The sequence below is a fragment of the Protopterus annectens genome, chromosome 7.part0 (genome assembly GCF_019279795.1).
Source record: "Protopterus annectens isolate FY-2018-M chromosome 7.part0, PAN1.0, whole genome shotgun sequence".
NCBI classification, from domain to species: domain Eukaryota; kingdom Metazoa; phylum Chordata; order Ceratodontiformes; family Protopteridae; genus Protopterus; species Protopterus annectens.
The window spans coordinates 924553828-924569837 of NC_056739.1; the positions used below are offsets into that span (position 1 = coordinate 924553828).

General features: G+C 37.3%; 1 protein-coding gene across 4 annotated transcripts in view; it reads left to right on the top strand.

Annotated features, from left to right (window-relative positions):
* The window catches only part of PARP6 (poly(ADP-ribose) polymerase family member 6), a 1412227-nt gene that overhangs the window by 623018 nt on the left and 773199 nt on the right, over nucleotides 1-16010 (top strand). For all 4 annotated transcript variants that reach the window (XM_044077510.1, XM_044077512.1, XM_044077511.1 and 1 more), the window contains one exon: nucleotides 7343-7396. In XM_044077510.1, the coding sequence (XP_043933445.1) occupies nucleotides 7343-7396 (54 nt within the window). The remainder of the gene's footprint in view (nucleotides 1-7342; nucleotides 7397-16010) is intronic.

Here is a 16010-nt window from a genome sequence, read left to right on the forward strand (position 1 = left end):
TAGCCCATCTTTTTGTACAATTAAGAGGAGAGGTCCCTGCACTGCTGATTAAATAGCCCTTTAACCATTAGGCTATTGTTTAAAAAAACTTAAAAAAAGCTTTTGGAATACAGCATCCATGCTTTAACCCAAGTAATTGCACTTTTAACAGACTACTGTGTTTAAAAACTTCTAGCAGCTAACATTGCTTCAGTTCTTAAGTTACAGAAGAGTCCAGCAAGTCTTATCTACTCCCACACACATTTCACTATTATTTGTACTATCTCATCCTTAACTCCTGAATTTTAGTGTTTTAACTATTTCTTAAAAGTATAGCCATAAGAGCTGCAATTGCTGTAGCTTAACTGTAGAAATAATTTTTGCCTTCTTGCGTTCTCATTGCACTCCTAGCTCTGAAACTATCATATCAAGGATCAGTGACAAAGCTTAAGATAGTCACGGATAAAGGCTACAAATTAGGAACACAATCAGGGACAAAGGCCACAAATTATGGACACTTTTAAATACTGTTGGCACTTTATTAGAATGTTGCTAGAGTAACCAAAAGTGCATTATCCCATATTTTCTAAATTATAAGAAGTCTTAAACTGTAATGTTTGGAACTATTTGCTTATTATAATCATCAGCGCTCATTCACAAAATCAGAAACTTTAAGACTCTAAAAATCTGAGACAAAGTTAAGAACATTCCTGAAAATCAGGGACAGCTGAGGGGCATGCCTGCAAGATGCACCCCACATTTTGTATACACCTAATCTAGTTTTAGTAGCGGTTCATCCTTTGTCCACCTCCGAAGGAAGCCTGCCCTGATGCATTAGCAGCATAATTTTGTTTGTGTGGGGTACATGGAGATAATAGTGGGAGGGGAAGGAATTTACACAATATATTTTTAAATAACCTTCCAGGAAAGCAGGCTGACTTTCTTTTACTTTTTTACATTGCCAACATTCGGCACTATAGTATACACTGTAATTTGCAGATGATTGCATTGCTTTATGCAAAATACAAGCTGTATCACAAGAGAGTTCCAAATCACGTATAATCCTCCTTTAACAGACCTGTATGTGAACAGATGCATTCTTGAGACTTAATTGTAACCCCTCAAGCACACCCACTTGAAAAATAAGCAAGTTAGCTGCCCAAATGGTAGACTTGAAACAAAAATATCTTTTCCACTTGTGACAAATGTTTACAGTGCACCCCTTAGCAGTCATAGTCTGTGCATTATAAGTCCTTATCTCACACAGATTATTAGTACATTGCCTTCAATTAGAGTTTATAAGAGCAACACCACATTACTGACTTCTTTCCCCATGTTCTGGCATCTAGCATGTGTTGCTTAAGTTCTGTTTGCCAGCCAAAATATTACCAGCTGTAAAACACAGTCAGCTATTTAACAAAACAGTCAGTCTTGCACTTTTGTAATGAGCTGCTCCTCAAGGTACCAAAAAGTGATGCATTTGATATATTAACAAAAAGGTTCATAGCACAGTTAAGCTTCCTTCCAGCCCGCCATTATAGTTAAAATTAAGGTTATAGTGAGTGTATTCTTCCAAATGGCTCGAACCCAGACATATTTCTCAGCTAAGAAATAGCACTTTTATACTTTTAAAGTGGGGATTTCTTACAACGCATATCATGATTTTAGTTCACAAGACATTTCATTTGGCCAGACCCTTCACCAAGGCTTTCCTCCTGTTACTACTAACAAACTGATGTCATCTTCCTCCCACAGAATCGTCATCATTTTACTAGTTCAAACCACTCTGCTCTGGCAGGTCAAGCCATTCTGCAAATCTCTTCCTCCTTTGATTTATTTCCCCATCTTTTTCCCAGAATTCTTGTCCAATTTAGCACAATGATGTCTACTTCCATTTTCTCCTTTGATTTACTCTTCAAAATGCTGCTGAACCACCTGTATTGTAGCTGCCAGTTCATCAGTGTACTTTTAACTTTTCACTAATACAGCCAACACCTCAAGATGCATGAAACAGGTGTAGACCACCACAGAGTGAAACTTGCACCAGTACGAAGACCTGCATTGCAATGCAGGTTTGAGAAATACAAAACCCTACATTGTGATGCTAGAGATGATAATACTTGAGTTGTTCCCTGTAAGCTGGATGTGCCTGGTGTCACCAAAACATGACTCAATCCATGTCAGTTGTCTGGAAGCCTTTGTGGGACTTTTATTTGTTCTGACCACACAGTTAGAGCTTCATTTTTCATAAAAGATATACATGCATGCCTAATCTTACAAAGTATCAATCCCCCACCCCAAAAAGCAAAAATGCATGGCTGCATCATGTTAAAATTAAGCATAGGGAGCCAAAAAAGCACTTGCTCTATGGTGTATTGACTATAAATTTACTATGGCAGTGTTTCTACCTCCTGACGCCCTTGTCTTGCTTTAGTCAGTATTTCGTAAAAATGCCTTAGTGATTAGGGGACTTTATTGTGCAGTGGAGTGGGTGGCCGCAGTGGTGCAGCGGTCAACATTGCCACCTCATCGCAAGAGGTTCTCTGGTTCGATTCTCGGCTGGGGTGCCTTCTGTGCAGAATCTGCATGTCCTCCCTGTGATCGCGTGGGTTTCCTCTGGGTGCTCCGGTTTCCTCCCACATCCCAAAGACATGCTGTAGGTGAATTGGACACTCTAAACTGGCCCTAGGTGTGACTGCGTGCATGTGTGTGCCTTCTGTGGAAGGTTGGGCAACAGGCTGGTAACTCAACACCGTAAAACTCCATTGTCAGTCATGAACAGACAGGTGATCCACTGTGGAAACCCCTAACCGGGAAAAGCCAAAAGAAGAAGATTGTGTAGTGGAGTGATTTTCCCATTAAAGTGTCTGTTGTATTATCGTTTGAGTCTGTATTGGTTAATGATGTAAATCATAACTTGGGATAACCCTTACACTAAAACTCATCTTTACTATACTGGTGTCTGAGCTCAAACCATTATAATTTAAACATTGCCTTGAAAGCTTGCAGGTTATTTTGCCTGTTCTTTAATGTTTTGTATGTTGTGTAATAATTTTAACCAAGATCTGTGTACACTTATCATATGTAAGAACAATATGAATTTTAGTCTGCAACAATGGTGGCCAGCAGTTCAGTGTCATTGGGTACTTTGGCCACCTTCCTGCTAACTTGAGGGCCACAAAGTACAATAAAATACCCTGCCCACCCCCAACCCCACCACCATCCCATAAAAGTGACATGAGACTGCAGTGTAATGTGGAATTTACTTTAATCTTGTTTATATTCATAGAAAACCAGCATCTAGTGTTCCCAAAAACAAATAGAAAGCTTGGAATATCATGCTTATATTGACTGGATTATCAACATTACATGAATCCATTGTCATTGTAATTATTCTATTCACCGTTTTGGTTCAGCCAAGAAAAGAGCTTGAAGGTGTGCAAATATGGGGAAAATATTGCATTAACTACTGTTAAAAAAATAATTAAAGTGGGGGAGGGTGCTAGCTCCCTTTTGCATTTGTTAACCTGGGATGGTCCGAATGGACACAGGTCTGTTTTCAGCATATGCCCAGGGAGAAAAGCTCCACAGTAAGTAAAATTTTACATAATATGTTAAAATACAGTATACAGAGAATTTTCAAACAATATGTTAAAATACAGTATACAGCAGAAGACATAAGACCTATATATACAGGAAAAAATAATTACACATGGTTAATAACAGAGTTGTTGTGTCTTTTGGCTTTTCCCGGTTAGGGGTCACCACAGCGGAACTCCGGTCCGCTAATGATTGGCAGTTGATTTTTACGTGCTGAGTTGCTAGCCCTAACACACAACCTTCAACGAAGGTACGCCCAGTCACGTATGTCTCCACGCAGAAGACGCTCTAGCTGAGAGTCGAACCATTCAGCGTCTTACTGTGAGGCGACAACGCTACCGCAGCACGCCCACCACATGGTTAATAACAGAGTAAGTATACAAATTCAATCAGCATTAGGAGAAGACCTAGACTGTAATATATATTACAGTAGATATATTAGGAAGTGAGGTATATACGTGGAATAATTTGAGGACTTTGTAATGCATGGTTATAGCCACTTATTCTTTAAGTGTGTTTTAAGTGATTTTTTTTTAAAGTGAGAAGAGGTAGGGGCAGAAATCAGAGCAGGAGGGAGATTATTCCAGGTTCTAGCTATGGAGTGGGAGAACAGTGCTTTTCCTGCAGTATTGTTAGCTCTAGAGATAAAGAGGAGGGGTTTGTCGGAAGATCGGAGAGGACGATTTGTATTATAGTGGGTGAGAAGTTGGCCTAGTGCAGGGTTTTTTCTGTATGTGTTACCACATTGTAGGCAATGACTAATTGGTGATAGGTTAGTAGCTGGGGAAGTTAAAGCCATTGCAGTTCCCTTAGAGCCTGGCAATGGTGGGTTCTAAAGGTGGAGCTGTTTGCAAACTTGGCGATTTTATTATAACGTGATTCGAGCCTGGCAAAGTCAAGTTTTCTAAGCTGGGTAAGAATTGGAGGAGCATACATTAGGGTAGACAAGATGTGAGTTTGGGCTAGGATAATCTGTACTTGTTTCAAGAGGGGTTTCCTGTGCCTATATAGTGTTCCCATTTTTTTATGGACTTTTTTGATAGTTTGTGAGATGGGAACATCGAAGTGTAGATTTTTATCAATGCCTAGGACTTTGGTATGGTCAGAGGGAGAGATAATAGTGCCATTTTTGGAGGAAATAGTGAAGGATAGAGGGGTGGAAATCGTTTTGTTGGGGGTGAAAAGTAGTAATTTGGTTTTGTTAGAGTTTAGGATAAGTTGGATCTGAGTGATCCAACTTTCCACAGAGCTAAAAGATTCCTGGGTGAGTTGTTGTAGGGTGGGAAGTGATGGAGTTGAACAGATAAGAGTTGAATTGTCAGCATATTATATAAGTGAAGCATGCTGTGTGGTGGTATGGAGATTATTGGTAAATATGGAGAAAAGAAGTGGGCCTAATATGGAGCCTTGTGGTACACCTATGGTAGTTGGGAGTAAGGGGGATAGTACACTTTGCCATTGGACAGATTGTTGCTTATTTGACAAATAGCTTTTAAACCAGGCTATAGCGGAAGGGGCAAAGGACAGGGATGTCAAGGTGTCTAGTAGGAATGTGAAACCATGTCAAATGCTTTGGAGAGGTCTAGAAATATTGCAGATACAAAGTTATTATTATTTCTATGTTGGTTGATCAGATTGGTGAAAGAGTGCAGAGAGGTGGTTGTGCTATGGTGTTGTCGAAAACCATGTCATGTGGGGGAAGAGGAGATGGTGTGAGTTTAGGAATTGTGTTAACTGAGAATGTATACATTTCTCTAATATTTTAGATAAAGGGGTAGAATGTCAGTGGGATGATAATTTGAGTATTCGTAAGAGTTTCCACCTTTATGTAGCAGAATAATGTATGATACATTCCATAGCTGAGGGACATATCCTTCTTGTATGGAGCAATTGATAAGAATAGAAATAGGGTAGGATAAGGATTCAGCAGCTATTTTTAGGAAGTTGGCTGGTAGATTGTCAGCTGCAAGGGTGGTAGGTTTTAGTTTTAGGAGGTGTTTTTTAATTGTTGAGGTGGGAACGGGTGAGAGCGTAAAGGATGGGATGTTGTCAGGGCATTTGGTTGGGTTATATGTAGGGCTGTTTTTGGATAGTTGGGAGGATAGTGTTAAGATGGATGCTGTGAAGTGGTGATTGAATTGGGAGGCAGTGTCCTTGTTGTCATTCGTGCAGTTAGGAGTGAGAGTGGTAGTTTTGCCTGGTTTTATGAGAGAGTTAATGGCATGCCAAAACCTTTGGGGATCTTTTGAATGTTTGTTTTGGATATTGCTTTTACTTTGAGAAGTAGGATAATATATTCCTAACCTTTTTGCACACATTATTTTATATATGGACAGCACGCAATTGGCATAAAAGCAATGTAAGACACATCACTGATGGAGCAACTGCTTCAGCAAATACCAGGAGGTTGCTCATAAGACAAAAATTAAAATAAAGCAAATGTTAGTCAGTCTGATCTCCAGTCTACCCTGTACCACCTTACTTTTGTGTGCTAACCATAACTTTGGCCTTGTCTCTTATTGTAACCTTACACCTTACCTTAGAAAAATCCCTTTCCATAACACTAGCACTTCATGAGACCCTTGGCACATACAACACACACAAAAACACAACAACACACTACAAAATCTATCCCTTTCCCATGTCCCTGCTCTAACCCTACTGACAAAAACTCTCACATGCACTACCACCCCTGTTGACAAAACTTTCTGTATATCTAAAGGTTTCACTATTAAAAACCCAAACTCACACTTACTTTACCCAAGAGCACTTTGTCCTCTCCATTTCAACATCTTCAGTAATCTGCAAAGAATGCTTTTGACCAATTTCCCAAGCACTTCATTCTGCCAATTAACTGAGAATTCAACAGAGTGAAATGCATTTATAGATATAATTATATTAGTTTTTGTCAAACTTCTAAAAAAAGTAAGCCACACCATAATGGCTCACAATGTCATGCAACTGCTATATTGAAAGGTAATAAAATAAAAAATATATTTTTATCAGCTATATTCCTGGTACATTAAATATACCAACAAGGAGATCTCAGAACTGTGGGGAAAATCTGAATTTTCCTTCCCCAAATACAAAACAGTCAATGCTTACTAGAATGGCACTTAAGTAAACGGGATACTGAATTCTCATTCTAATGAGCCTAACCTTTGACAAACGCAACTGCAAACACAAATGATTATACTAGTCTTTGTCAAATATCTATAAAATCTTTATATATTTATAATAATATATATCTTTTATATTTGCTTGATATTGAAATTATACACTAAAACAAGAAGAGTTGAAGCCCAAATTGTAGTATTTTATTTACTGATAGATTTGGATAGTTAGAATAAGTATTAATACCATTAATGACATCAGGTATGACGTCTCATCTGTCTGAGTCTTCCTGATGACAGGCCAAGGACATAGGAGAGACTTTACTATTGATATCACTCAATGATTCTGCCCACCCTCAGTGTTAATGACATGCATATAATGAACTTGTCTGATGTTGAATAGATGGATGTTAACTTGTATGGCTAGCTAAACAAATGTTTGTGATATTCTAGCACAAGGTAGGCTAATCTGGATATTATATGCTGCAAATTCATACCATGTGATGGTCTGATATTACAGTACGTTCTTATATAGTTTTGGACTATATGTCACTGTGAGAGTTATAATTGTAGGTGATTGTTTTTAATTTTCATTTTACAGCTAAGCTGATTCCTTACAAGCTAATTATATTTATTTTATGAATCTGCAGGTTGGTGGGCACTGTAAAAGCATTCCAACTCTTGAGTATGGCTTTCTGGTACAGGTAAGGATACACATACTATCCTGGATTTGTGTTTTAAGGACAATTTCTCATTTATTTATTTTGTTCTTTTGGAACTTGTTTGTTGCACCTGTATTCTATGATATTTTTACTGCGCATTTTTGTGTTTTTTTTACTGTGAATCTGGACAGACATACAGCTTTTCTCAAAGCTGGATTAGTGCTGCTTCAAAATCTCCTGTACATGATGAATATTTGGCTACATACCAGTGACATACACTGTACTGTTTTCATTTTATGGCAGGTCTGCCATACATCAGAGATGCATATGATTCTTTGTTTTCTTCGGGAATCAGTTTATAAGACTGAAGGACTACATTAAGAGTGTGTGTGTGTGTGTGTGTGTGTGTGTGTGTGTGTGTGTGTGTGTGTGTGTGTGTGTGTTTGTGTGTGTTTGTGTGTGTGCGCGCGCGCATATCACACAGAACATGTATTGTAGGTTGTTCTGTTTTGTGTAAGAACCATGTGAAACCAAGGCAGTGATGAATGAGTGCTGCACAATGGATCAGCAGATAGGGTTTGATACAAGTTGCTGCAGGGATCACACCTGACTTCTTGTTATTGCCTGTGTGCAGTTTTACTTGTTCTTCTAGTATCTATGAAATTTCTTTTGTACTTCAGTGTTTGTTTGATTATTTAATTTTATCTGTTTGACAGCTGGGTGAGTCCACTTGACAAAGTGTCTATTTTCATAGGGTGACGAGAAGCACGGTTTGGTTAAGTCACTTGCTCAGGACCATGCAGTCAGCAAAATGGAGGTGGAAGGAGTCAAACCCTGTACCCCCAGACTACAAGAGGCAGCTCCGTAGTGGTTCAGAACATTAATCCTTCTCAGAATACTATGTTTGAATGGCTAATTTAAATCATAAGCATTGCAGCACTGACCATGTTAACAATGACAATGACGGTGTGCAATGCATATGACGTGTTGCCATTTGGCAGCCATTCTTGTATATCAGAATGAATACATCAGAGACAATCTACAGCATTGTGAAGCATATAGGGTTAGGCAAAAAGAGACAGGATGTAGAGTATAAACACAGCAGTCAGAAATCAGGCGGAAATAACAGAGAAAATATTAAAAATAAAGATGAGATGTTTATGTAGGTTTTATTTAAGCCATAGAAAAAATAAAAACAGCATTTTAATTGTAATTTATACACGGTTTTGCAGTAAGGTGGACATTTCTGTTTACATGGAATCAAGTTCCTGCATTAAGTACCACAGCTGAAAAGTTCACACTATATTGGAAGCACATAAATCTATTGTACAACTGAAATTATCTCAGCATTTCCTATATAAATGGTTACACAGTGTTAATAATTAAACCAGATAAGTGCAGTAACCTGTATACCTGTATTGACTTGCATGTGACAAAATGTTTTAGAAAAAGTCTGTCTTACTGTGGACCGAGCAGTTCTTTGGTGGGAATATGCACAAATAATAGTAACACAGAGAGTCATGAGCAGTTCATTGACAAAAACTCCAATCTAATCTTAATTTTAACTTTCATGCAAATCATTGATAGATAGCATATGACAAGTAATTAAATACAAAACTGTGTTTGAGCACCAGTCAAATATTTTAAAATTACTGCACAGAAGCAGAATAAATAATTTTGTGACGTAATATATATCAGTGCTATGGGCTATCTGTGTGACTTTGAAAAATGGAATTAAACCCGAGCAGACTTTTATACAAAGATGTAGTTTATCAGTGAAAACTGTTTAATTTCACATATAAAACTAAAAATCATATTCACTGTTACTCCCATACTTAAATTCTGTAGCATGCACAATACATTTGTCAGATTTATGTCTGAGCAAAAAGAATTCAGTTTCCAAAACCTTGGTCTTCATATTGTTTAAAAGTATGGATGCATTTCCATCCAGTCATGTTCCTCTTTGGACTTTTTCAGCATTTGCAGTGCTGTTTGCACATAGAATAGTAACAAACAAAAAGCATTCTATGTCTAAAATGCAGTTTTAGAAAACTTAGTGACTCAAGATGATGTTTTACGAAAGGAAATAATAAATTACCTAAAGCAGGACCTTGTAGGACACCACAAAAAAAATATTTTACCATGCTATAGTGACATCTTTCTGATTAAAAAAATATTGAAAGTTCAGGTGCCAGTGAAACCCATGTGAACGTGTTCTTTACATTTCAGTTGCGGAATGGTTGTATTACAGAAAGCCCTAGTAAAATCTAGAAACAGGAATAAAGTAGATCTGAGCAAGAGCTTCATAAATGGAATGCATTCAGCTCACAAGGGATGTTTTATGTTGTAATCTATTTTAGAGCCATGTTGAGTATTATCCAATAAACTATTATCTTCTAACAGTCCTGATAGCAGAAGATGGGTAACATTTTCCATCAACTTAGCCAATGGGAAAATATGTCTTTTTCCTTTTTATCTGTGTAATATATCAGATTTATGAGAGAAAAAAGAAACTAAAAGAAATGCGTGGGTAAGGAAAGTTCATGCAAAGGAATCTATCCTGTGTGAATCCACAAACAAAGCAGTCTTTCTGATTTCAAGGTTTGTTCCATTTTATTATAGGGTACTTCACCAGCAATATGTTTCTTATCTAGTGTGCACAACGTAAGGCATTTGTGTGGACTGCAGAACTGGATGCTTGGTTCCATGACTCTGGATCACAAGGTAAACCCAATGTGAGCAGACTTTGTTTGGACTGCAGAACTGGATGCTTGGTTCCATGACTCTGGTTCACAAGGTAAACTCAACGTGAGCAGACTTTGTTTGGACTGCAGAACCAGATGCATGGTTCCATGACTCTGGGCCACAAAGTAAAAACAACATGAGCAGACTGTGCACCTCCTGCAAGAACGCAGTGGCTACTACACGTAGCTCATAAATGTACTATAAAGCAAAGCACTTAGCCTGTGTATTGTTCACTATATCAGACCATGTAGTGGTGACAAACTTTTTTGGAGGACATAATCCAGAGCCTTTGCCTGCTGCCCAACACACACACACACACACACACACACACACACACACACACACACACACACACACACACACACACACACATTTTTATTTTTATTTACTTGTGTGCATTTTTGTAGCATCTACATGGTGATGTGGACATATGGAGTCATCCTTGCATCGAAAATACATAAAAGTAAATACATTTCTCTATTTGTCCAAGCTAACTCAGCCTTGAGAGATAGCATATTCAGATATCAGGGCCCATTGTGAGAACAGCTCCCCTAAATCATGGAGGTATATGGCTCCCCTGCAACAAACAATTACTGTATTTTTTAATTAATAAGATATATGCTGCTGATCCAACCCTTAGTAGTAAAATCATCAGTAGTAGATTAGGTGGGTTATATGCAAACCTTCAATAGGTTCAAGTAGATCCCATGATTTACAATTTTTCTTAGTGTTTATTTTTTCTAAGTGGTAAAGTATATTTTTCAATCATTTTCTTAAAAAAATTCTGCCCACATTCTCACTAATTGCTGAAGACCCAGTTAATGCCAGGTAAGGAAAAATTTACTAGATCAGCTGTTATATTGCCAGTTGGATGGCAATCAGACTAAATTCACCAATCAAAAACATTGTGTCTGGTACAGTATAAAACAAGATGAGAAATCAATAAGATATGCTGTGTTGAGTAGAGCAGTTGCTGCAATGTCATAAAAAACCTAGGCAAGGCTGGAAGTTAAGTCACCCAAGGGGCAGATCTTACCCACAGTGGTAAATATTCAAGTAAAAACTTTAACTGGTGAACAGGAGAAGGGTTCTGTGTGAAAAGTAGCTGAAGATGAATGTGTCTTAGTCAGTCCTAAAAGTTGAGTGCCTTTCTGAGGGCAAAGATTATGCTTGCTTACAGCCTTAGTCGATCAAAAAGAAGTCAAGGTTAGATCCCTAATATGTTATGCTGTCCGTCACACAGAAGGAAGAAGGGTGCAAATGGAGAGATAAGTCAGCAAGGAGAGTAGTATTGCTGAAACTGAATTCATTCTCAAGTCTTGGTGAGTACCTTCATAAGGTGGACCCTGTTTTTCACGACATCTTACCAAGATGACACTAATATATAGACTGTATTGTGTATCATATATCATGGACAGAAAGTAGGTAAAAAATAAAAAAAAAGACAGCTAGACGCACAAGACCCAAGATAAAAATGTGCCCAATCCTGGTAGACACTCTGGTGCTAGGACTGGGAAAAAATGACAGTGTAGAATCCTCAAAATACGGAAACATTCCTACAATGGGGCCAGGCCAGGCCCATCGGGAGGATGGCTGCCTGTTGTAGAAGGAAGTAGAAGTCCACAAAAATCACAAAAACTGATAGGCCAAAGAAGAGCCATAAAGACGACTGAGTGGACTATTGAGGATAAAAATAAACAATGTATTGTTACTGTTATGCAAATAGCCCAGAATTCCTGGACCAAAGATATTCAAAAAGATTATGTGAGAAATTAGAGGAAAGAAAAATACTTCCACAAGAAAAACTGTTAGAAGCCTCAAAAATGTATTTTCACTAATAAAACAAATTTGTGAAAACATTATATAGACCAAGAAACTTTGAGCTGTTTAGGACAAGAAGCATCTGAGGAAGTGCAAAATATAAACAGCAAAACCAAGAGATTTTTTGAAGTATAAAAAAGAAAAATGGACATGGGAAAGAAAGAGAGATCTCATATGGTGCAATATTTATGCAAAGTCGAACGCCAAAGTAATCAATACAAAAAAGGCAGGCCCAAATATATTTGAAGAGAAATACAGGCAAAGTCATCCAGATATGGAAAAATTCACAATAAAAAAAATAACAACACAAAGAGGGAATGTAGAAAAGAAGGTTAGTAAAGTAGATGCTAAAAAATAGAAGTAGTTTTGGAATGCCTGCAAAGTGAAGGATTTGGTGTAGAAGGTCTAACACAGGTTACACCACAGCATGATGGAACAAGTCCCGATAGTAGGGTGAAACAAGAAGATCAGGAGACATCTGAAGAAGAGATATGGACATGGGAAAGAAAAAGAGATTAAATACTGTGTAATATTTGTGCAAAGGAGAAAGGAAAAAAAACTAATCAATAAAAAAAGAGCAACACCAAAGATATTTGAAGAGAAATACAGGCAAAGGAATCTAGACATAGAAAACTTTACAATACAAAAATAAAAAGACAAAGCGGAAATGTAGGAAAGAAGATCAGTAATTGAGAAGTTAAAGAAATAGAAACTGAGGTTATGGAGTACCTGTGAAGTGAAGAATTCATTGTAGAAAATCTAACTCAGAAAGCAGCACAGCAGGATAGAGAAATGGACATCCAAATTATAGAGAGACCAGTGGAATGGGAAGCAACTGGTCAGTTGCCATATGAAGATATTTTGGAGTCTTCCACAGGAAACCAGTATAAACGTTCACTTGAAGCTGGATAGCTAAGGAAGGAACAGAAAACCGTGGCAACTGTAGCGCAGTCAATGTTGAGGAGTGATAGGCCAGTGAGTTCCCATATGACAGAGCAACAGATGACACAGGATGAAATTGAAGAGAATGTGCCACAGGAAGATGTTATAGAATTTTCTACAGAATGGCCCCAGAAAATGGAGAACAAAAAATGTGTCCTCAGTTTAGAAGAAAATGAGCTAAGAGAAGAGATGGACATATTAAGATCAATGAAAGACATAGACTGCAGAAGGTCAATAAAACCCAAAAAGTCAGAAATTTTATAAAACATATGAACACAGTAATTAAGACTGTGCATAGAGATTCATGTGATTATAACATAAGTAAACAGGATATAATACTGTGCAGCTAAATTAATAACAGATAAAATTTTACCACAAAAACACAGGGTAGTAAGGGAAAGGAAGGGGAGAAATTGAATTCCATCATGAAAGTATCAAATAGAGAAAACTATAAAGCAATTAAGACAAGAAGTATCACTGTTAGAAGAGTATAGAAGAGTGAACAGATCAACAAAAAACTCAGAAAGATAGATGTGATAAAAGCAATGCGCAGTATACAGATCAGGATTTATCATGCACTATCGCAAATTATAAACTAAAAATATCAGCACAGGCAGAAAAAACGTAGAAGATACACAGATAAATATAAAGAAAAAGTATAAAATATGCAATTTATTGATTACCCAAAAAAGTTTTATAGAGAATTTGGAAACAAAATAAAAGGAATTGAAAGACCACCAAAAGAAGAAGAAACAGATACATTTTGGTGAAGTATTAATGAAGATCCTGTGGAACATAACAAAGATGCTAAATGGATAGAAGAAGTAAAAAATAAGAAGTTCAAATGTACAGGATGTGAAATAGGATGAAGTAACAGCCAGAGAGATTGAAACAAAGTTAAGAAAACCTGTTACTGGAAAGCTCCAGGCCCAAATGCAGTAACTAACTTCTGGTTCAAAGTATTAACTTCTCTGCACGAAGATTTAGCCATGAGTAAGCACTACTTATATGTGCACCTCAAAGAGACACAAACCTGGTTAACAACAGGAAAAACAATGCTCCTACTTAAGAGTGAACCTGCAAGCTACCCTAAAAATTATAGACCATTAATTTGCCTTCCGATGATATATAAACTATACACTGGAATTGATGCCGACAAAGTTTATAGTCATTTAAAAGAAAAATCAACTATGGTAGTAGAATAAAAGGGCAGTGAAAGAAAGTCATATGGAACAAAGGATCATTTGTAAAGTTATAGTGGAAAACTGTAAAAGGGGGAAGAATCTAAGCATGACATGGATTCACTACAAAAAAATTTGACAGTATCCCACATTCATGGATAAAAAAGTGCTTAAAAATGTACAAGATAACACCCTACAGTGATAAACTACATCACAGCGGCCATGAAACAGTGGCAAACCACTCTGCCGTTAAGCCATGATAAAGGGAAAATTATTATTCCAGGGATAAAAAAGGGGGATACGCCAGGGTGACTCATTCACTGTTGCTCTTTTGCCTTGCCTTAACCAATGAAGCTGTTTGCTTAACAGATTAGGTCATGGCTATAATTTGGCTCCCAGAAAGTAGCGAAGTGTAAAGACTTCTCATTTTCTCTTTGCCTATGACTTGAAACTGTTGTAGCTCAGATGAGGAACTGAAAGCGCAACTGCAAGTAGTCAAAACATTTTCAGATATAAGAATGTAATTTGTTCTTGATAAATGTGCAAAAGCAACTTTTAAAGCAGGAAAGCTACAGCACCAAGAAAACATCAGTTTGGGAAAAGAATTTGAGCAAGAGACAGCATGTAAGTATTTTGGAATTGATGAAGGATCAACAATAAAACATGAACAAATGCAAATAAAACTTAGTAAGGATTATTTTTGAAGAATTAAATTAATCCTGAAAACAGAATTGACATCTAGGAACAAAATTTAAGTTATAAACCAATTTCCTCTTCCTGTCCTAACTTACAGTTTTGGAAGGATTGACTGGCCCCAAAAGGTGTTGGATAGATTAGACAGAAAAATAAAAAGGATGCTTTATGCTCATAAAATTGTTTATAAAAAACAGTGCATACCAAAATTATATATTCCCCATTCTGAAGGAGGTATAGGCCTCCTTGAAATTGATTGCATGTATAATTCTGCAATCGTGGGACTGCATGCATATCTGCTGAACTCACAAGACCCAAACATAGTGAAAGTTTTGAAACATGAGGGGTATAAATCTAAGATGACATTTCTTTCTTAGTCTAGCAGAAGCATATTGATGTCAAGTGGGAATGGAAATCAAACCAGAAGTAGATAAAAAACAGGCAGTAACTGAATGCGCCAAAAATAAAAGAAAGAATATAAGGGGAAGGATCAGATGAGAAGGCAAGAAATGTGGAAAATGCATAAATATAGTTGCAGAAAATTCCTGGAAGAACCTCATGTTGATCAGGATTGAACTTAGGAATGGTTAAGGAGAGGCAAATTCAAACCAAAAGTTGAAAGGTTAATATTGGCGGCCCAAGATAGTGGGCTATGTACATGTTGGTTTACAAAGTCCATTGCATATGTGAGAGAAAGAAATGAATGTAGGATTTGTAAAACAGAATTAGAAACAGTTGCACACCTCATTGCTGGTTGCTACATACTAATGGCAGAAGGACTGTATACTGAAAGGTATAATAATGTGGCAAGATTGTTGCACTGGGGATTGTGTAAACATTACAGTATTGAAGTGGCTGAAATACATTGGAAACATAAGCCGCAAAGCATCATAGGGAATGATGAAGTCTACATCACATGGGATCACCCATTACCAATGGTTCAAAAGGCAGATGCAGAGAAAACCAGATCTAGTGGTCCATGAAAAGAAGACAAAAGTAGCATTGATCATTGAAATCGCTACACCCAGTGACTACAATCTGTGTAGAGACAGAGACAAAGTCATAAAATATCAGGATTTGCAGGCTGATAAGAGAGCGATTTGGAAGAAAGATACCCAGACAGTTCCAATAGTAGTAGTAGGAGTAACGTGTCTTATAAAAAAATAATCTACAATTGTATTTAGATATGTTACCAATGCATGTAACTCCATATGAATTGCAGAAGGAGTCATTACTGGGCACATCGTGGGTGCTGCGAAGAGCACTGACATCAA